Source organism: Suillus subaureus, assembly GCF_016647635.1.
Source record: "Suillus subaureus strain MN1 chromosome Unknown BJ212scaffold_56, whole genome shotgun sequence".
Lineage (NCBI taxonomy): Eukaryota > Fungi > Basidiomycota > Agaricomycetes > Boletales > Suillaceae > Suillus > Suillus subaureus.
Genome location: NW_024538612.1, coordinates 4,586 through 27,096, shown reverse-complemented (window position 1 = coordinate 27,096; position 22,511 = coordinate 4,586). Strand labels below are relative to the sequence as shown.

The 22,511-nt window shown below is 44.9% G+C and overlaps 4 protein-coding genes across 4 annotated transcripts; 2 read left to right on the top strand and 2 right to left on the bottom strand.

Annotated features, from left to right (window-relative positions):
• Positions 1 to 8,120: 8,120 nt before the first annotated feature.
• On the bottom strand, positions 8,121 to 8,688 carry BJ212DRAFT_1304180 (uncharacterized protein; the record flags this gene model as incomplete). Its single annotated transcript, XM_041333557.1, is given in 5 exon segments — positions 8,121 to 8,194; positions 8,245 to 8,400; positions 8,420 to 8,439; positions 8,461 to 8,542; positions 8,592 to 8,688. The coding sequence occupies 5 exon segments, from the start codon at positions 8,686 to 8,688 to the stop codon at positions 8,121 to 8,123; spliced, it is 429 nt and encodes a 142-aa protein (XP_041187035.1).
• A 7,919-nt stretch (positions 8,689 to 16,607) lies between these two features.
• BJ212DRAFT_1284080 (uncharacterized protein) lies at positions 16,608 to 16,808 on the top strand (the record flags this gene model as incomplete). The annotated part of the gene is made up of 1 exon (XM_041331794.1): positions 16,608 to 16,808. A coding segment is annotated over one exon (201 nt), but the record flags the coding sequence as incomplete, so codon positions are not given.
• A 386-nt stretch (positions 16,809 to 17,194) lies between these two features.
• Positions 17,195 to 17,524, top strand: BJ212DRAFT_1284144 (uncharacterized protein; the record flags this gene model as incomplete). Its single annotated transcript, XM_041331798.1, has 2 exons — positions 17,195 to 17,340; positions 17,392 to 17,524. Coding segments are annotated over 2 exons (279 nt in total), but the record flags the coding sequence as incomplete, so codon positions are not given.
• Positions 17,525 to 21,459: 3,935 nt separating this feature from the next.
• Positions 21,460 to 21,803, bottom strand: BJ212DRAFT_1486540 (uncharacterized protein; the record flags this gene model as incomplete). The annotated part of the gene is made up of 2 exons (XM_041341133.1): positions 21,460 to 21,719; positions 21,782 to 21,803. 2 exons carry the CDS (start codon positions 21,801 to 21,803, stop codon positions 21,460 to 21,462), a joined length of 282 nt encoding a protein of 93 aa, XP_041187032.1.
• Between the last annotated feature and the right edge of the window lie 708 nt (positions 21,804 to 22,511).

Genomic DNA, 22,511 nt, shown 5'->3' with positions numbered 1-22,511 from the left:
TGTGATGTGAGTATGTCATTGAAAATTCGGAAGTTTACATGTGAATTTGATCTTCAAACCGATGAATCAGGGAATCTACTACCTTGAGCATTTTGACGCTCACCTGTTCAGCTCTTTGCATCCTCTGGAGTCCCACATCAGCTCTTTGGAGTTTGTCAGATGCTTCTGCCCAAGCCATTCAGAATGGTTGCTCAGCCTTGAGTAGTTGTTGTATGGAAGGGTCAGGAAGACTTCCATGACATTGTTTGTAGTCACTAAGTTGACCTTAAATTGATTGCACTCACAGAAAAATAAGCAGAAAGATAAATAATGTACTATATCAGATACTCACATCCTGTGTGTTCATATGACCTGAATGGCTGGAACTCCTGAACCATCAAATGCAGTTCTTGTTACAGTAACATCTACTTGTTGTTACAACCGTGGTTACCCCTATCTCTTTTCTTGACTTCCACTTGTGTATCATGCCATGACCGCACTTGCCTGTGCCATCACTAGGCTAATGTCTTTCCATATCTGTATTACAGCATGGCTGCCATGTGCCACCACTAGCTGACTCATATCTCTTATCTCTGACTTGGTTGATGACATCACTGGTTGACTCATGTCCCTTATCTCTGACTCGGATGATGACGTATGTGTACCTGCCCTAAACTACCTACGTCTATATAAGCATGGTCATGTACTTAGTTAGACTTCACTTTAATCTACTAGGTTTTACCTGCATCATCCTTCGCTTAGGACTCCCAATCCTAAGTCGTCTGATAAGCCGATATTCAAGCCAAAGACACTCTCTTTGACTTGTCTTAAGAACCTTACATTTGTGAGGACACGATTCGACTTTAGGCGTACTCTTATCGAGTACCTATCGTCGCGACTATCCTAGTCGAAACTTACGGTTCACCGTAACAAAAGATTAAAGTCAATTCCAACCGACCCTCTCCATCCGGGAGGTTACCAGAAGAAAGAACTCAGAGAGAGAACGAGAATGTTCCCCTGAACAGAAACATCACTTGACCAGACGCTCAGGATGTCCACCACCACCAATACCCCAGAATTGAAAGCTGGAGCTCCGTCTACCTACGACGGGAGCCCTCAGCAGGCGCTACGATGGTTGTATGCGATTAAGGCGTACTTCGCACTTAACGCTACAATATACAATACCGATGAGAAGAAGGTTATCACCGCTCTCGCATATATGACAGAAGATAGTGCTATGGGTTGGGCACTCACTTTCTACACCGAAGTTGACAACACTGCAACAAAGAGCTACGGAACCTTCGTGAACTTCGAAACCAAGTTCAAGGAAGCCTTTGTACCAGCCGATGCTGTTGGCACCGCTATGACCAAGCTTAGGATGTTGAGACAGACAGGAGATCTCACATCCTACATCGCCAGTTTCAAAACCCTGGCTGCACAAGCTGGTGTCAAGCAAGACACCGTCCTCATCACGTTCCTCAACGACGGATTAAAGAAGGGGATCGTTAGTTCCGTCTTTCAGATGGAAACCATCCCAACAGACTTCGACAAGTACATCGCTGCAGTCATTAGACTCGATAGCAACTACCAGAGGGGTGTTGCATTCCGATCCAATCATCGTACCACCACCAAACCCTCAGGACAGCGCTATGTACCCAGACCCTCCATCGACCGACACGACCCGAATGCGATGGAAGTAGATAGGCTCACTGAAGCCGAGAGAAGTGACCACATGAAGTGGGGATTATGCTTCACGTGTCACCAGAAAGGCCACCTCACAAGAGCGTGCCCACAGAAGAAGAAGAAGAAGAAGACACAACGATCCGTCGCCTTGCTGAGGATTTTTAATGTGGAAGACTGGATCGACGTCAGTATCTTCCAATGTACCTATAAGACTCATACAAAGTATTGGAATAAGAAAGGAACTTTGCATTCCCATCTCTCTCATCTCCAAAACTCATCTTAAAACCGTCGACACAACAGCTGTTGTGGACTCCGGCGCTGCCAGAACCTTCATCTCTGAAGAGTTTGTCAAGACCCATGGAATTCGCACCCACAAACTCTCAAAACCATTCCGAGTTACTACTGCGGATGGAAGCTACGCGAAAGGAGGCGCTATTACTCGATACTGCGTCCTCATTGTCAAGATCGATAACCGATCAATGATCGGAAAGTTTAATATCATGCGGCTTGGCCGGTGTGATCAGATTTTACTCGGGATCCCCTGGCTGCGCGCTATGGACCCGGTGATCCGATGGAAAGCGGAAATGCTAGAACTCTCCCACACAGAGAAGAGTGATCAGATAGAAGGAGAAGTGAATCGCGAGCATAAGAAGAACGGACTCCCTCCGTTATTTCAGAAAAATAAGAAAACAGAACCGACTCCGGTTGTAGTGCTGCCGAAGGCGCCTCCTGCACCGGTCAAAACAACCTTCACAGAACCGGCGCCACAAGCCACCATTGAAGAAATTCCGGACGAAGAAACCCTGCCACCACTGCCTAACCTTGATCCTATCCCTGACGACGACGATGACTCTTTCGACACTAAGGAAGATGTATGGACAACGGATTACGCACCGATGGTGCGGGAAGTCTCCACATACCATCTCGAAGATGACAAATTCCTGATTGAATATCCCACCGATATCTCAGAACTTCGGGTAATCACCAACGTCTCCTTAGACACCCCATTAACGAAAGATGGGACTAGCATCGCGGAACAGCGAACCACGGTTACACCTCTGACACGGCCCGCCGAATACATTAAAACCAGTAACAAAGCCCAGCAATTTGCATTAGCCGCTGGGCTCGAGCAGAAGAAGAAGTCTTTTAAAGAACTCGTCCCTCCATATCTTCACGACTTTGCTGACATCTTCGCAAAGGATGGTCTAAACCAGTTACCTCCCGAACGACCCGGGATAGACCACCGAATAGAAACAAAACCCGGTTTTATTCCCAAGACGTCAAAGGTGTACCCATTATCGGAAAAGGAACGCATGGCAGTCAAAGCATTCATCGACAAAAACGTGAAAAAGGAATTCATCTCTGAATCTAAGTCTCCGCAGGCTAGCGGATTCTTCTTTGTAGGAAAGAAAAGTGGAGACCTTCGTCCCTGTCAAGATTACCGATATATCAACGAATGGACGGTCAAGAACGCCTACCCCCTTCCACTACCGCTCTCCTTGATTGCGCGATTACATGGTGCCGAGTACTTCACCAAGATGGATGTCCGGTCTGGATACAACAATATCCGTATTCACCCTGAAGACCGATGGAAAGCTGCCTTTACTATGGAATACGGTCTCTTTGAACCAAATGTCATGTTCTTCGGTCTTTGCAACTCGCTGGCCACCTTCCAGGCATACATGAATAGAATGTTCCAGCAGGAGATTAACGAAGGATGGCTCGTCATATACATGGACGACATCCTAATTTTCTCGAACGACCTTACTTCCCATCGTGAACGAACTCGGCGCGTTCTTGAAAGAATCTGGAAGGAACGGCTCTTCCTTAAACCCGAAAAGTGCACGTTTGACGCCCAGGAGGTAGAATACCTCGGGATGATCATCCGTCCTGGATGCATAGCAATGGACGACGCTAAGACTAGCAGAATTCGAGATTGGCCTGTCCCCACCACCGTGAAAGAAGTTCGGTCGTTTCTAGGTTTCTGCAACTTCTACCAAAACTTCATTTCCCATTATTCCGACATCGCTAGACCACTAATCGACCTTACCAAGAAAGACATCAAGTTCCTTTGGACAGAACAATGCGCATCCGCGTTTTCAGAACTGAAAGAATGCTTCTTAAAGCAACCAGTCCTTCGTAATCCTGACCCCACCAGACAGTTTGCAGTCGCCACTGACGCATCCCTAGTTGCCACGGGTGCAGTCCTACTCCAGACCGATGATAATGGTCTCTATCATCCATGTGGATATTTGTCCCAGACGCTGAATCCTGCAGAACGAAACTACCAGATCTTTGATCGGGAACTTCTTGCGGTTATTCGCACACTGACCGAATGGCGCCATTACTTAGAAGGGAATCCCCATCCCATCATCGTCTTCACCGACCACAAGAACCTTCTATATTTCAGGACGGCCCAGAAGTTAACTCGCCGCCAAGCACGATGGCAGTTAATTTTATCCTGCTATGACATTGAGCTCCACCATGTTGCAGGGACTAAACTTGTCGCCCCCGATGCCCTCTCCCACTGCCCCAATCACGGGTCAGATTCCACCGAAGATAACACCAACAAAACCCTCCTCCCTGATTCCATGTTTGTCCGACTTCTTGACACGGAACTCATGACTACCCTTGTGAACCCTGATCCCTCTGACCCCGATCCCATCTTCACTGCCGCCTCAGATGCGCTGGATGGCATGTCTCTTCCCCCTATGAAATCTGCTCTTACAGATTGGAGGATCAGCGACGATATTCTCTATTATAAAGACCGCGCCTACGTTCGTCCCGCTGGACGGCGCCTTATTTTAGAATGATGTCATGACCACCCCACCGCCGGTCACCCGGGACGTTTTAAAACTGAAGAGCTGGTCAAACGTGACTTCTGGTGGCCCGCCATGGGTACCTACATTCGTAAATACGTTGAAGGCTGCACCCTCTGCCAGCAGATAAAATCCGATACTCATCCAACGATGCCTCCCCTTGTCCCCATTCCTTCCATCGCCGCGGCTCCCTTCACTCAAGTATCCGTTGATCTCATTACCGACCTTCCCCCATGCGCTGGGTTTGATTCTGTCATGGTCGTGGTTGACCATGGCCTTATGAAGGGGGTAATTCTCATTCCATGTACCAAAACCATCACTTCTGAAGGGGTCGCCAACAAATTCTTCAAATATGTTTACCGACGATTTGGCCTACACGAAAAAGTCATCTCCGATCGTGGCCCGCAATTTATATCCAAGTTTTCTCAAGCTCTTGCCAAGCTTCTGAAATACAACGTAGCGGCATCAACCGCCTACCATCCTCAGACTGACGGACAGACCGAACGGCTCAACCAGGAATTGGAAACATACCTCCGAATCTACTGTCGAAACAACCCTGAAAATTGGGTAGAACAGCTCCCTATGGCAGAATTCGTACATAACCACTGAAAGCACAACTCTCACAATGCGTCACCATTTTTCCTGATGATGGGGTACGAGCCACGAGCCCTTCCGCACACCCTCCCCGACTCCACAGTTCCCACAGCAGCAGACAGACTGCGTTCGCTCCAGAAATCCAGAGAAGAAGCGCTCTCCTGTCACAATCTTGCGATGCAGCGTATGGCAGAAAGAACTCACGGGCAAAAGTATCACCCTTGGAAGATTGGAGATAAGGTTTGGTTATCCGGGAAGAATCTGATCACGCAACTACCTTCGCGAAAGCTCGCCCCTAAGCAGTATGGCCCATTCCCAATCACCGCCGTCCTGTCTCCTATCACATTCACACTCCGACTACCACCCCAATGGAAAGTTCACCCCACGTTCCATGCTTCTGAGTTATCAGCCTATCACGAAACAGAGGTCCACGGACCAAATTTCCATGATCCACCACCTGACATCATCGATAACGAAGAAGAATATGAAATTGATGCGATCTTATCGCATAAGGGGACAGGTAAACGAAGACGCTATCTCTTATCGTGGAAAGGATATTCGTCAGCTAGCAATGAGTGGGTCCCAGAAGAAAACCTTAGTAATGCCTCCGACATCCTCACCAACTATAAAAGGACCCATGGGTTATAGACTTCCGAATAATGTCCCACATCGAACAACTACGTCTTTGTATCCTCCGCATCGAAGAACTCACCGCTGCCATGAACACTGTCGCTGAAGGAAACGCCCACCCATTGACACTCCTCGACTACCAGAACGCCACCGCCGCCGACCTTGTGCAGCACGCCTCCCCCCCCATAACTTCGCCGCCTACTTCTGACTCCACCCTAACCCTCACTGACGACTCCACTCTCACCGACTACTTCTCCATCATTGATCAGGTTGAGACCAGCGCTTTATTTGAATCCGCTATTACCTCTCAGCAATACGCTATTGAGATAGACCGCCTCCTTGGAGAAAGAGGAGCAATCTCTAGCGGCCTCATAATCCGCATTATCAGAGATGCCAGTCTTATCGACCGCACTGCCGCCCTGCTTGATGATGAGCGTCATCAAACTATCTTTCATCACCTTCATATACACATCCGCAACACCGCAATCCGCCTCCTACCAGAAGAAACCAGAGACGCTATCAGAGAAGCCATTCACATCGTCACTGAATGGATTGCTCTCAATCCCGTCGCAAGGCCACCATCACCCCATGCCGTTGTCCCCATACCAGTACCACCGCCAGTTCCTGTTGCAACTACCGTGGAGCATCAGGATGATAACATCCCTCCTATTGCCGTACTTGACGTACCGGCTTCTCCTTCACCTGACCCAGTCGTACGTACCACACGATGACTCTCGCTCAAACGTAGATCTTCCCGTCTCGCTGCCAAGCGAGCCGCCTCCGTCTCACCCACTAAAGCCCCACTTAAACGATCATGGTCGCTGTCTCCCCCAAACCAGTCTTCATCGGTCACAGTCGTAAAAACATCGCCAGTCGATAACGTCGTATGTCATAATTGTCACGTCACTGGACATCGTCACAAGAACTGCCCTGCATACTATTGTAGAGTGTGCAACGAATACGCACCAGGCCATTTGTCGGTCTTTTGCAAAGAGTTGAAAGGGGAAGCAGTTATTCCACTGGTATGGACTGACGTCGGTTTCTACGACGCACTCGCTCGCTGGGAGATCGAGCAAGACGCCATCACTCACAGTGAGCATTTGGCGCATACCACCATTACAGAAGAGCAAGACGATCTTCTTCATTCCAACTACGACGTGGACCCCATCTACTGGGCTAACCAAGATATGTGAAGTTGGTGACTTCATCGCTAAACGAGGGGTAATGTTACAACCGTGGTTACCCCTATCTCTTTTCTTGACTTCCACTTGTGTATCATGCCATGACCGCACTTGCCTGTGCCATCACTAGGCTAATGTCTTTCCATATCTGTATTACAGCATGGCCGCCATGTGCCACCACTAGCTGACTCATATCTCTTATCTCTGACTTGGTTGATGACGTCACTGGTTGACTCATGTCCCTTATCTCTGACTCGGACGATGACGTATGTGTACCTGCCCTAAACTACCTACGTCTATATAAGCATGGTCATGTACTTAGTTAGACTTCACTTTAATCTACTAGGTTTTACCTGCATCATCCTTCGCTTAGGACTCCCAATCCTAAGTCGTCTGATAAGCCGATATTCAAGCCAAAGACACTCTCTTTGACTTGTCTTAAGAACCTTACATTTGTGAGGACACGATTCGACTTTAGGCGTACTCTTATCGAGTACCTATCGTCGCGACTATCCTAGTCGAAACTTACGGTTCACCATAACACTTGTTTGGCCCCTATTCATTTTCCTGCCTCATGCCCTCACTGGACTCCTTCCTCTTCAGGCAATCGCCCCTTTTCTCTTTTCTTGATTGTTCTATCATTTTCTCTTGATTGTTCCACCAACCACTTAGTTGGTTGTACCTTATCTTCGGTTCATCCAATGACTCACCAACCCTATGCCCTTACTGCACAACTGGTACTTCTTACTTACTATGGTATTCTGACTTGTCATGACCCACCATGACTCGTGTCCCCTTTACCCTTACCACTCAACTGGTACTTTCTACTTACTTTGGTATCTTGACTCATTGTGACTCATTCACCCTCTACCCTTACCACTAATGCAGCGGACCTGCCCTTATCCCTTCCAATGGTATATATACCTTATGGGTAGCACTTGTATTCTCTAACTTGAATCTACTTGGTTCATACTGTCTACTCCTTGAGCCCTAAGCAAGCTCTCCTCTTTATCAAGTACCTTTGTTGGAGCTTGTTGCTGCCAACATCCTTAGCCTTGAAAAGAGAATGATTGATGACTTGCCGTCATAATTGTCGATAATCGATTGTAGCCCTTACAGCTAGATTGATTGCTGTGAACTTGTACTATCAAATACCCACTGGTTGCAGCAGGCTTGGTGCAAGCCCCAATCCAAGTTCCACATTACTCCCTCACTTCATTTGCCTGCTGCAGACTTAGCTCAGTTGTAACAGTTCTTTATTAGTGAGATCCAGCTTTGCTGAATGACATTTGGCAGATTTTTCATTCACTTGGGAGATGAATTAAGTATCAATAATGTGATAGTATGGTTTAACTTACATGACATGGATATTTCTGGTGCAACTGGAGCATCCCTATCAGCATTAGCAGACTCCAGCTCATCATCACAATCAATCAGATCATCATCAGGCCCAAGGTACAAGTTCAGGTTGATGTGCAGAGCTGGTTGATCAGCTTGAGCTGGAAGTGATTGATCTGTAAGATTTTAGTGAACATGGATAGTCATATTTGATCCTATTGAATTGATAAACCTACCAGGGATTGAAGCCAACACATCCAGACCACTGGATGACAGAATCATAATCTATGACATCATCTGGCCCAAGGTATAAATCATCTAAGGCATGTCCAGTAAATAGATAAGGTATAATAGAAATAGAACATACCTGTTGATATCTGGGACTCAGTTGAATTATCCACATCCATTGAATTATATTCAGTCACTGGATGCTCATTCAATCGAACTATTTGATGTGAGCTCATGTTGTGTGAGGGACTGATTGACTGATTGACTGATAATTGATAACTTTGAAGTTCAACACAAGGCAGGCAACTGCTGAAAGTTGAACCATGACCAAATAAAGACAAACAATCAACTATTTTATAGATCACCCATCAATTGCCTTGTTTCTTCTGAAACTCCATCCTTGTTACATCTGATTTCAACATTTTCACATCAATCTCCATGTCTACTCCAGTTGACACCTCTTTCACCAGTCTCAAAGCAATCACTGCCCAGATCTTGGCCATCATCTGCAGTGCTTGGCAACTTCTGCCAGGCAACAGTCACTTTACTTTGACATCACAGGTTACTGAACTTGTGGTATGTGGATCTTTTTTTTTGTTTCTTCTGTTTTCTCTAATATCCAGGCAGGCTAAGGCCATCTGGGAGCATGTGGATGCACCATGCATTCCCAGGATTGTGTTATCATGCTCAAAAGAGTTACTTTGAGTTTGGAGCATGACCCCCCAGGTTTGGCCCAACTGGCACAGCATCAGCCATAATGATCCTTGTCTGTTAAGGCACAGCTGGCACAGCAAGGTTGTTGCCTGGGAGGTGTCAGGGGACCATATGTTTGATCTCCCCCTTGAGGTTGCTAATTTGGTAGGTCCAATTCCAGTTGACCTTCCCTCCCCACCTGTTGTCACCAGCAATATTGCCAGGTCTTCCACCAACATGACCACTGAGTCCTAGGAGAAGGGGAAAGGTAAGGCAGTTGTTGTGGACCTGGAGCCAGAAGCAGAAGGGAGTAGGAAGAGGAAATTGCCAATGATTCCAGCACCCTCCTCCCAACCACTGAAATTGGCAATGAAGGGTCACAAGTGGGTGAAGTCAACTTACATTATGAAGTCAAGGCAGTTTGTGGAGTTGGAAAATGATGAAGACTCAATCATCAAGGTATGTTGTCTGATTCATTTTTTGACTATTATTGACTGTCTTGTAGCCAGCTTTGGGTGGCATGCCAGAGGTCATCCATCCAGACCTCCCCACAATTGTGTCAAGAATGTCTGGATCACCTTGCTCACCCCAGGTCCCAAAGAAGAAATCCTTCAGCCCTGCTATGGTAAGTCTAATTTATGCAGCTGGCACCCAGATCCATGCTCACAATTTATCAGGCAATTTCTGGCAGATGTCCAGAGGTGATGGAGCCCTCGCAATTGATGTTGAATACCCTGGTGGAGGTACCACCAGTCATTGATGCAGATGACATCCTCATACCCAGACTGGTGAGTACTTTGAATCAATGGAGTGGGTCCATGGGCTAATGGAACCCACAGAACAACCCATGCCAGGCTTGCAACAAGCAAGGGTTACCCCACACCACTCAGTATGACCAGAGGAGTGGAAAGGGGTGTCTGTCATGTGTCTTCTGCACAACAAAAAAGGTAAAATGTATTTCCACAACTCTTGGAACCCTGCCAAAATGCTCTCAAGGTCAGTTGACCACATGAAGGGTGAGTGTCATATCCGCATATCTGGATCTCAGATCTGACCCTTATCTCAGATCCACATCTTATCTCCAATGCTATCCACATCTTATCCCCCTCCAACATCTCGTCATTCAATCTGTCCACTCGTCCAGTCCGTTCCACAACTCATCTGAATCCACAACCAGTGCTCGTCTCTTTTCAGTAACCCCCTAACTCCGGTATTTCGGTTATCTGTATATCCGTCCTACTCCCTTATCCGCTACTCATGTTTCATTTCCGTTTCATGATTTGTGATCCATTTCTACTTACCAATAGACTATCCACATGCTTCGTACATAGCCTCAGACTCTGCTGATTAATCATTCCATTAGATACCTATAGTATATAACCTCCTGTAACTTTCTGTAGTACCTCAGTTTGAATATCATCTTAGTTCTGCTCATTCCTGTCCTCTGGACTTGAGTACCTCTACTCTCGTCACCCTCCAAGACTTAGGATTGATTCCTATAGTCTATCTGTATCCGCCTCTGTCCCCAACAGTCCACTACTGTTAGTTTCTAGTCTGGACTCGTCTGGATTAGCCATATGATACTTATTCCTCATCTGGAAGTCATCTGGATCCATTACACTACTCGTCCAACCTTCCGGACGTGCTAGGCTTGCCTTCCTGAAATAAGGGGCAATACTTGGGTAAGGGGCACAGTGTATGAGCTGAGGCCGAAGCCCTTCAGTTCCAGTTACCTTTTGAGTACGACCTTAACAGTGAGGTCAAGGACACTGTCAAAAGCTCCTTCCACCACCCAATTGAAGGCCCAAATGCACAGTCAATCATGTGGCTTGTCTGGCACTCCAAGTGTCTCTGGTGTGACAACACCACAGATGCAGACATGTGGTTGCAGCAAGACAATCACTGCTGTCAAGGCACCTGCACCTGCACCAGCTTGTAAGTCCCCTGAACTTTTTATGACCATCTCACCTTATTACTCTCTTGTAGCAATTGTGTCTTTGAGCTTGGCAGTGCCTCCTGCAGCACTTGATGTGCCCATGCCAGACTTCCATGCCATGTTGATGGTGATTTGGGAGGGTGCAGCTCTAATCACCACTCTTGAGGCTCTTGTGGTTGAGCAGGGTGGTATGATTTATACCCTGCAATGCCTCCATGAAAGCCTTCTATGCAAAATCATCGACCACCATCTATCATTTCCACTGCCTGACACTCCTGCCAATGCAACATTGTTGTTGCTTGATCAAGCTGTCCTGGAGTCCATGTCACCCCCTGAATCAGCACTCCCTCCTCTCATTGATCTGTCGATGCCAGGGATGGAGCCCACACCCCTGAAATTCAGGGATTCCTCTATCATCAAGGGTTTCATGTTTGAGCTCAGCCAAGTTCAACCACTACCAGACCCATTGCCAACTCCCAAGGGTCCCCAGAGTTCCAGGGAAATTGTGGGCCTGGCTGATCTGCACAACCTTGTCCCAGAATATGATTCTGGTGATGATATGGATGTTGAGGTGAAGGTTGAAGGTTCTTTTGAGGGTTATTTGGCTGAGGTTGACATGGCTACATAATTTCATAGTGATAGATTTCTATAGATTTTGTTTAAATGAATTTTACCTCTGCCACAACTGTAAAATTGAATCACCAATTGCTGAGTGCTGAAACCCAAAGCCCAAAACTCAAACTCAAATCCTGAAACTCAAAAACCAAAACTCAAAAAAATGTATATAACATGTGATTTTTCAAAGATATTACACAAGTCCATTGTTGAGTGCCAAGTGCCAAGTGCCACAGCCCAAAACTCAAAACTTGAAACTGAAACTTGAAACTTGAAACTTGAAACTTGAAACTTGAAACTCAAAAACCAAAAACCAAATCTCAAAAAAATGTATAACATGTGGATTTTTCATTTCATTGCACAAATCACCAAGTGTTGAGTACTGAAACCTGAAACCCGGTACTACAAAACATATATCCAGGTTTCAGGTTTCAGGTTTTGGTACTCAACACTCAGTGAATTGTATCATTGAGTCTCAGGTTTCAGGTGTTCAGGGTTTGGCACTCAGCACTCAGTGAAATTTGTGAGGAAATAGAAATTTTACATGATATACATTTTTGCGAGTTTCAAGTTTGGGGTGTTTGGGTTTTGAGACTCAGTGATTTGTGATGTTAGAAAATTGGATATGTTGCACACCAGGATTTAGCTTTCAGGCCTCAGGACTTGGTGATTGGTGATTGTCAGACATGGTGTATTCAGGTTTTCAGGCTTCAGGTTTTGGTGGTCAATGGTAGGTATATGCACTCATAGTGGGTATGTACTGCATGTGTTCGATTCTCTGGTGCCTACATCAGCACACTGATTCATTTGTTATCCAACTATCTAAGCCCAGTTATGTTTATTGCACTCATTTACCTGGGCCCACCTATGTATATGATAACAACTACCTTGGCCCACCTATCAATATAATATATATCACCACCTCAGCCTATGTGTCCATATAGTATACCAATACCTTGGCCCATACATCTATATGATATGTATCTGGGCCCACCCATGTACACAATATCTCACTACCTTGGCCCACCTGTCTATATAACATCCTCCTACATTGGCCCACCCATCTATGTAATATACCCCTATGTCGGCCCACCTGTCTATGTAATATACTACCATGTCAGCCCACCCATCTATATAATAAATATCTCACCACACTCTCAGCCCACCTGTCTGTACAATATACTACCATGTCAACCCACCCATCTGTATAATATATGACTACCTCAGCCCACCCATTGACACACATGAAACTTGTTTCATACATGGTCATGATTATGCCACTTATCTTTCTTGCATATGAAATAAACATGTGTCAACATTTTATGCCACTTTATTTGTATCTATGCATCCAAAGCTGTGGAACCTGACAAATTGATACTATGATTAGAAAGATGATGATTGGTAAAGCACAGCAACAAGGCAGTGCTAACACAGCTCTTACCAAACATTATTACAAAACATGGCAGTGTTATGGTCTTAACACAGCCTTTGCCAAGCATTCTATAGTCCTTTCTCATTGTCATATTCACATATCCAGATCTCAGATCTGATCCTTATTTCATCTCAGATCCTATCCACATCTTATCTCCCTCCAACATCTCGTCATCCAATCTGTCCACTCATCTGGTCCAGTCCATAATTCATCCAAATCCACAACCAGCACTCGTCTCTTTTCAGTAATCCCCTAACTCTGGTATTTTGGTTATCTGTATATCCGTCCTGCCCCCTGATCCATTACCTATGCTTCATTTCCATTTCATTAGTTGTGATCCATTTCTACTTACTAATAGACCATCCATACAGTGGCTCAAAAAACTGTCCACATGTTTTTGCATTTTTTACTATTTACAATATTGTGTGAGAATACATAAAGACCTCAGTGACATGCTAATACCATATTGTAGTGCTGCTTCAGGGCTTTGGATTAAGCACCACATCGTGAGAATCAGAGGAGATATGGTGGAGATACAAGGCTTACAAAATCATGACTCATGCAGACAGTTTTTTGAGCACATATTAAAACTATATAAATCATCATTAATGACACCACAAAAATCATACCACTATTATATAAATTATGAAGTGGTGTCATTATGTTATTTTAAAACCATATCTAACTATACAAACCAAAAATTTCCATATGTCATGGTTATATTCACCATGAAAGCCACCCCCCTGCTCAAAGGGATAATATCCTCTCTCTTTCCTATTCTGGCCTCTCTGCTTGTCAAATTTCCTCTAGAACTGGAGTATCCAAGTCCACTGTGGCCAAGTTCATCAAAGAAAGTCACACAGACAAGGAAAACTTCTGTGAAGGGCATCCATCCAAGCTCACCTCTACTGATAGGAGGGCTATTATTCAACATATCACTACAGGAAAGGCTGATAATGCTGTCCAAGCCACCCATTATATCAATTCCACCATCACTACCCCTGTCTCTTCACAAACTGTGAGGAATGTTCTCAAGGCAGCTCATCTCAAGGCAGTAACAAAGAAGAAAAAGCCTCTTCTCTCCATCAAACATAGGCAGAGAAGACTAGCCTTTGCCTTAGCTCATCAACACTGGACTGTAGAGGACTGGAAGCATGTTATATGGTCAGATGAGACCAAAATCAATAGGATTGGGTCAGATGGGAAGGTATATGTATGGAAAAAGAAGGGAGATGGCCTAACAGACAGAGAGGTTAATTGGACTGTCAAGTTTGGAGGAGGTTCTTTAATGGTATGGGGCTGTATGGGATGGAATGGTGTGGGAATGCTTGCTGAGGTTGAGAGGAAGATGAATGCTGAGCAGTATGTGGACATTTTAAATGACCACTTGCTGCCTAGCTTGGCAGAATCAGGGATTGATGAAGAAGATATCATTTTCCAACAGGATAATGATCCCAAGCACATATCCAGAAGAGCTAAGGAATGGTTTGAAGAACATAACATCAATGTTCTTGACTGGCCAGCACAGTCTCCTGATGTCAATGTCATTGAACATCTCTGGGGAACACTCAATAAAAAGCTTCAAGCCTATGAAAACCCCCCTAAAGGAGTATGGGAGCTTTGGGAGAGAGTAGCAGTGGAATGGGGGAAGATTACAGCTGAGGATTACCAGAAATTAATTGAGAGTATGCCTAGAAGGATAGAGGCAGTAATTAAAGCCAAGGGAGGTCATACAAAATACTAGAATACCTGGTTATTATTGTAAAATACTTGAGTCAAAAAACTGTCTGCATGAGTCACCATTTTGTGAGCCTTGTATCTCCACCATATCTCCACCGATTCCCACGGTGTAGGGCTCAAATGAAAGCCCTGAAGCCATACTACAATGTGGTATAACCATGTTCTTGAGGCATTTGTTCGTTCTCACACAATATCATAGATAGTGAAAAATGTCAAAACATGTGGACAGTTTTTTGAGCCACTGTATTGTATCTCCCAAGTAGATGACACCTCTACCAAACTTCATTCAAAGCAGCCAGAGCTCACTAATGAAGATTTACAATCAATGTCCCAGGAGTTCTGACCATTCGGGTCATACAAACACACTGGGTGTGAGTATCTGACAAAGCAGATCATTTATCTCTGTGCTAATTTTTCTGCAAGTGCAATCTGTTCAAGATTGACTTGGTGGTTACAAACACCATACTCAGGATCTTCCTGATCCTTCAATTCCAATGCTACTCGAGGCCAAGTGACCCTTCCAGATGGCTTGGGCAGAAACTTCTGACACACTCAGAAGGGCTGATGCAGACCTCCAGAGGTTGCAAAGAGCCCAATGGATGAGCATCAAAATGCTCAAGGTAGTAGATTCACTGATCAATTGGTTTGAAGATCAGATTCAAACGTAAAGTACCGAATGTTTGATAGTAGTCAAATCACATGTAAACTTTTGAATTTTCATTAACATACCCACATCATGTAAACAACTGAATTTGCAATGCATTCCTCTTCCATTTCCAATTGAGCTCTGGAGGCTCAGGAGTTCCCAAGTGTTGAACATGGAAGTTTAAGTCTCACTTTGGCTCACCTGAGTCCCAAGTGTTGAACACCAAAGTTCAATTCTCACTTTATGGAGGATCATCAAGTCCCAAGTTCAATTGAGAATTGAACTTTGGTGTTCAACACTCGGGACTCAGTGAGCCAAACTGAGACTTAAACTTCCATGTTCAACACTCAGGAACTCCTGAGCCATAGAGATTGAATAACATTGACATGTACATAAAGGCAGGTAGTGTAGTATCAGTCCATTACTTCTTTCCCCTTGCTCTTGTCACTCGAGGGGTATTGTCTGATGGCTATTGAGTTGATTTACTCCAGGTTGTCCTCACCGATGGCTCAATTGCTGCTTTTTTTCCCTGCATGTTCTTTGGCACTGGAGATGTGTGCCCTCCTTCCATTGCAACATCCTCCTCAACATTGCTGGTAACTCCGTCAGTCAACCCAGCCAGGAGGTCGCCTATTTGAGATGTCAACAGTGCACCAGTTTTTGCTGCCTTGACTTGGCGAGGCTTTGGAATTGCATGTGGGACTGCTGTCCCTTTATGTGCTGTCAAAGGACCTGGCTCTCTTCTGGGTCTCTTTTGTGGGAATCTACCATTGGCTGCATCATCATCAGCATCATCCTCCATGTGATGAAAGTCACTCTCAGGATTACTCCCAGGATTGTTCTTGGTGTCGGTTGACAAATTCCAAGGCCTTCAGATTATCTGCTTTCTGACTTTATGAGTCTGATGAGAAGGCAAATTCCCAGACACAACCAATGCTACCATATCTCCATCTTTGTTCTTCCATGCTTTGAACAGGAATGTTGGTCCTTTGCCTTTCTCCTGCCAAGCATGCCAGAAATTGAGTAAGGCCATAGTGTCCCAATTTTGCAACTTTGAAGGCTCCTTCAAGTCCACATCCACTAGAACACTGGCTGTTACAGGAGTCAACATTGTTGCAATCCTTTCCACTGGATCAGTCAATGGAGTGGTCAATTCTTCAAGCAGAGTTGTTTCACTCATGTTGGACTCATCATACACCTTGGTCATGATGGCAAACAATGTCCAGTCCTCACAGATAGGTGGGATTTGTTTGAAAAAGATGAGCATGAAGACCAGCTTGAGCCTGAAGATTGACCATCTGTGTCGGGACCTGAGTTCCAGCCAAAGGAAAACACCATGGTCATCATTGACAAGCCTGGAGTTTACCGCCTTGAGGTTTAATGCTGTGATTGTCCAAATGCCATGAGTCCAGACATTCAGATATTTTGACATGGATTTTTTCCCACATCATTTAACAAGCCAAAGACTTTGTTCACCTTCAGGGTGCTCAATGATTTTCTATTGGACACCCTCAAATGCAGCACCTTGGCAATGAACTATTACAGCAAGCTCTGGTGAATGACCTCGAGCATGTTTCCACATCTTGTTCTGGTAATGCCAAATCTCTGACATCTAAAGGACATCATATTGACAAAGCACATGGCAAGGACCAATACAGAGAGCTCATGAGAGTCACTTGACAGTGGAGGCAGTTGAAGGCCATGAAATGGCATGGATTTGGCTATCATTCCAACAACCTGAATGCAGGAGATCTCACATTGTTTTGCCCCACATGTCCTCAGCCTGGGATTAATATATCCTTGTCAGGGGATGAATCACTTGATGAGTGAGTCTAGTTCAATACCAAAGTCACCTCAGCAATAATAACAACTCCAAGCTGGAAATACACCTGGTCATTTGTTATGGATGGAAATTTCAAAGCTGAACACCTGCATCCCATCAAGCCATTTGATGAAGTGTGGCTTTCTGATGGGTTGGGATTTATGGATCTATCTCCCAATATCAGATAGAGGCTGCCAACACTGAGGAGCCTTCTGCTGCTTGGATCATGCACTTTAAAGCTGGGCTGCAATGGGAGATCACTGTAAGAGACTGGTGACTGTGGTGGTCAATGCTGAGATTTCCAACAGACTTTTGTGACACCCATCCTGCAGTACTCGGCTGCAAGGCACATCATCTTGGTTATTCCAAACCTGGTTGCTCATATTCTTCAGTTGTTTCCCCAGCTCACCTGGAACACAGTTCTGGACCATGTCTTTTCATCCCACTTATGTCTCTTTCATGATATCGCAGATCTGGGAGATCCCTCCAGGATTATATCTGGCTATGATACTGCATGGTGGATCAGACGCACTGCAATCCTGGATGAATTATGGCAATGGGACCAGGTAATGGGTTGCTGTATCTTTCACTACCAGCATTGGCTAGTAAGAACTATGAACAATTCCCTCAAGTGATGATTAATCTGTTCTAGGGTGGCATTGAGAACGATGGTCTGATTCTTCCTGAGCAGGTGGATAACACATTGGTTCCATCACTGATGGGACTGAGGTGGCTTAGAGAACACCTCTGGACATTGGTTGAGGAGCAAGAAGAGGGCATCAGTGAAAAGATGGCAGAGATTGAAGTGTACACCAGCATCCTAACCAGATTGAAGAGAGGAAGAGGAGAGTAGTGCTAGTCCTTGAGTTCAGAATGTTGATGTCCAAACTCCATGAAAATGACATACAGTCTTCCAAATATCTAACCTAACATTATGTGCTGAGTCCTGAATACTGAATATTGAGTATTGAGTACAGACAATCATATATTGCATTGTGAATGTGGACTCCTGAATATCGAGACCTGAATGGTGAATATTGAGTATTGAGTATTGAGATTCAGATATCATGGCCCTAACTATCAAATACCAAATACCAAATATTGAGTCCCAACTATTGACACCCAAATCTCAAATCTTGACACCCAACTATCAAATACCAAATACCAAATACCAAATACCAAGTCCCAAATATCAACACCTGAATCTTGAATATCATATTGAGTCCCCAATACTGAGTCCTGAACATGGACTACTGAATCTCAAGACCCGACCATCAAATGTTGAGTTCCAAATATCAAGTCCCAAATATCAATACCCCACTATCAAATACCAAATACTGAATACTGAATACTGAGTGCCACATACCAAGTTCCAAATACTGAGTTCTGCATGTTGAGACCTGAATATCAAATGTTGAATTCCTTGATAGTCAGGTCTTGATATTCAGGTCTCTGTCATATCCCACAATCTGGACCCATGTTCCATCATATTCCCATGCCTTCTGAGCCTATGTCCGGACCACACTTCATATCCAACTCATTCCCAGATCCCCTTCCACTGTGTGCTCCACACCTCAGCAGGATTGACTATGCTCCAGATTTACCCCTGAGCTCCGGACCATCAGATCTCCACTGCTAGCCTGAACCATAACCCCCTGTCCCATCCACCCTATGTACACTCCATCCAGCAAGACATCCGGACTTCACCTCATCTCAGTTTCTAGACTCTATCCACCTTCTCATATCCCAGTCCTGTATCCATCTTGTCTTCTGGATCCCCAGATCTCCAGACCTATTCCCACCCTCTGTCCAATATCCTGCGCCTATCCCCATTTAGGCATTCTCTGCTTTCCAGCTTTCAGTTACCTCTTCTTCTGTCTTGCTTATTGATCCTTGTACGAGTCTTCATCTCCAAGTTCATTTACTTATGTTCTGTCTTACTTACTAATGTGTTTCCACATGCTCATACATAGCCTTGCTCCTTTGCTTACTGATCCCCTCAGATAGTCTCCAGTATATAACCCCTGTAGATACTCCTGTAGTTTCCTTAGTTTGAATATCAACTTAGACTTGCCCAATCCTCTCTCGGACTTTGGTCCACCTAAGTCTGTCCTACCCATCAGGCCTAGGGATTGATTCCCTAGGCTGGAGCTCCGCCTTTCCGGCACTTTCCCTCTTTCCGGACTTAGGTCCAATCCCTGTCTCTCTGACTCTACCTTAGGGTAGTCTACCTCTGTTTGCTTCTACATCAGACTTCATCTGATGTAGCCCCTATTCCTTCCAGACCTCCGGACCTCCTGTCCCTTGTACCTCCAGGCATCCTGTCCTTCGGACGTTCTGTCCTCCTAACCCTCAGACATCCTATACTCCTGTCCTTCTGTCCTCTGTCATCCTGCCCTCCTGCCCTCCTGTCCTCCTGTCCTCCTGTCCTCCTGTCCTCCTGTCCTCTGGACCTTTGGACCTCCTATCCTTCCATCCTGTTTCCTGTAGAAGTATTACCTTGCAGTGGGAACTCTCCTGAGCACTTCCTGCGCTCCTCCAGAACTCTCCCACACTCCTCTAAATGTTTCCTGCGCTCCTCTGGAAGTCTTCTAGTGCTCTCCAGCAGAGTAGCCAGCCTCTGAAAGTCCTCTGGACTTCATCAGACCATCATTGGACTTCCTCTGAAATGAAGGGCACATACTCAGGTAAGGGGCACAGCATATGAGCTGAGGCCAAGCCCCTCTGAGTCAGTCTCTCTCCCTTGAGCAACATGGTTCTTAACAGTCTCAACATTCAACTATCAAGAATTGAATGTCAAGACCCAGTATCAAGTCCCAACTGTTGCCACCTGAATCTCAAATATTGACACCCAGCTATCAAATACCAAATACTGAGTCCCTAATATCGAATATTGAGTCCCGAATATCAACACCTGAATCTTGAATATAATATTGAGTCCCCAATACCAAGTCCTGAATATCAAGTACCAAGTTCCAAATACTGAGTCCCAAATACCGAGTCCCAAACATGGACTACTGAATGTTGAGACCTGACCATTGAATGTCGAGTCCTGAATATTGAGACCCCACTATTGAATACTGAATACTGAATACCAAGTGCTGCATACCAAGTTCCAAATACCAAGTTCTGCATGTTGAGACCCGAATATCAAATGTTGAATTCCTTGATAGTCAACTCTTGATATTCAAGATTTGGGTCTCAGTAGTCAGGTCTTGATATTCGGGTCTCAATATTTGACTATCAAGAATCGAATGTCAAGACCTGGTATATTGAGTTGCAAGTGTGGAGTCCCAAATATTGAGACCCAAATGGTGAACATTGAGTATCAAGTATTGAGATTCAGATATCCAGACCCAACTATTGAATACTGAATACTGAATATCAAGTCCCTGACTATTGACACCCAAATACTGAATAACAAGCCCCTAATATCAAATATTGAGTCCTGAATTTCGACACCTGAATATTGAATATCAAGACCTGACTATTGAGTTGGGTTTTGATATTCAATACTCACTAGTCAGGACTCAATATTTGATATTAGGGACTCAGTATTCAGTATTCAGTATTCAGGGTGTCAATATTCAAGACCCAATTATGGAATGTCAAATTCCGAATATTGAGTTCTGAATGTCCACTATCAAGTATTAAGTATTGAATATTGACTATTGACCATTGAATATCGAATATTGAGTTCCAAATATTGAATCCCAAATATATTGAGTATCTAGTTCTGACTATCGAGTGTTGAGTTCTGGATATCAAGGCCTGAATATTCAAGATCCTGATATCTAATATCTGGTATTTGACAGTAGGTGCTAACATGGGTAACTACACTTTCTACTTGTTTGATCTTTCACTGTTTGTAATCCACCCTAGCCCATCCACATGATGGAACCCCAGCATAAACATGAATGGAATCCCTCATATACCATGCCCAAGCAATCCAATCCCCTTCCACTGCATGAACCCCATGTCTCATGATCCTTCCAGAAAACACAATCATGCAACCTGGATCATACCTGAACTTCAGCTGAAGGCTTGGCATGCTCATCTGAGCATTAGAATAATTCCCCACAGTAGTGAGAATGTTGAAGCATTCAGGAATAGATAAATGGTCTCAATGATTGGGGGTTTCCCGATTGGAAATGACAGACAGGCTGTTAAACATGGATGCCCAGTACTGGAGAGTCTCTGACATCTTCGGCAGTTCCTTGCTTTCTGCCTTTTCTCCGAGGCTCGAAAAGGCTTGCAAACCTGCCCAGTACTGCTCAGGATGCATGACCCTGAGTGCCACTGTTGCAATGGCTGCTGGCCTCACAATGGCTTTGAGGATCTTCTTGGAGGATGCCCCCTTCAATGATGCAGATACCTCTGGATCTGACTGATTCTAGGGGATTCGTGAGTTTGACTACCAAAATCACCATCGCATCAGGTCCTACCTTGTGCCCCTGTTGAAACCATGCTGGAGACAAATTGATGCATCTGGGAGTTAAGACATCGTTTTCTGAGCTTGGTTTGAACCACTCTTGATTAGTTTGCCAATTGCTATCAAGCTTGACACTTTTTCGAGGATTGGAGCAAGCAAATCAGAGGCCACCCAAATTTCCTTCTGTTTCTCCTCTCTCTCTTCATTATGCCCAGTGTCCTTTGGGGAGATCAATTTGCTATATCTTGCAACATTGATCTGCATCTGAACTGTGATGAAGCAATTTGACTGATAAAACAAAATTTCCAAATCTGCAGGAAGACCCACTGGGATTTTTATATGCCTTTATGAGGTGATCAACCAATTGATCACAAGCCATCACCAGATCAGTGTCTAGGTTCAGAGAAGGTATAACTGGGTCTCCTCCTGTCTTCTCTGCATTGAATTTCTGTTCAGTATATTCACATGCCTTGTGAGTGACAGTCAGGGCCCAAGTGCACTAGAGGGTTATTTCAATATCAGAAGTGGAAGAAACAGTCATGATAGAATTGATCTTGGGAAATCAGATGCCGAACCCTGCATGTCCACACTTTGGAGTTAAAGAGGATAGTGAGGATCAGATAAGGGAGCCTTTGTCATATCTGCATATCCAGATCTCAGATCCGACCCTTATCTCATCTCAGATCCACATCTTATCTCCAATGCTATCCACATCTTATCCCCCTCCAACATCTCATCATTCA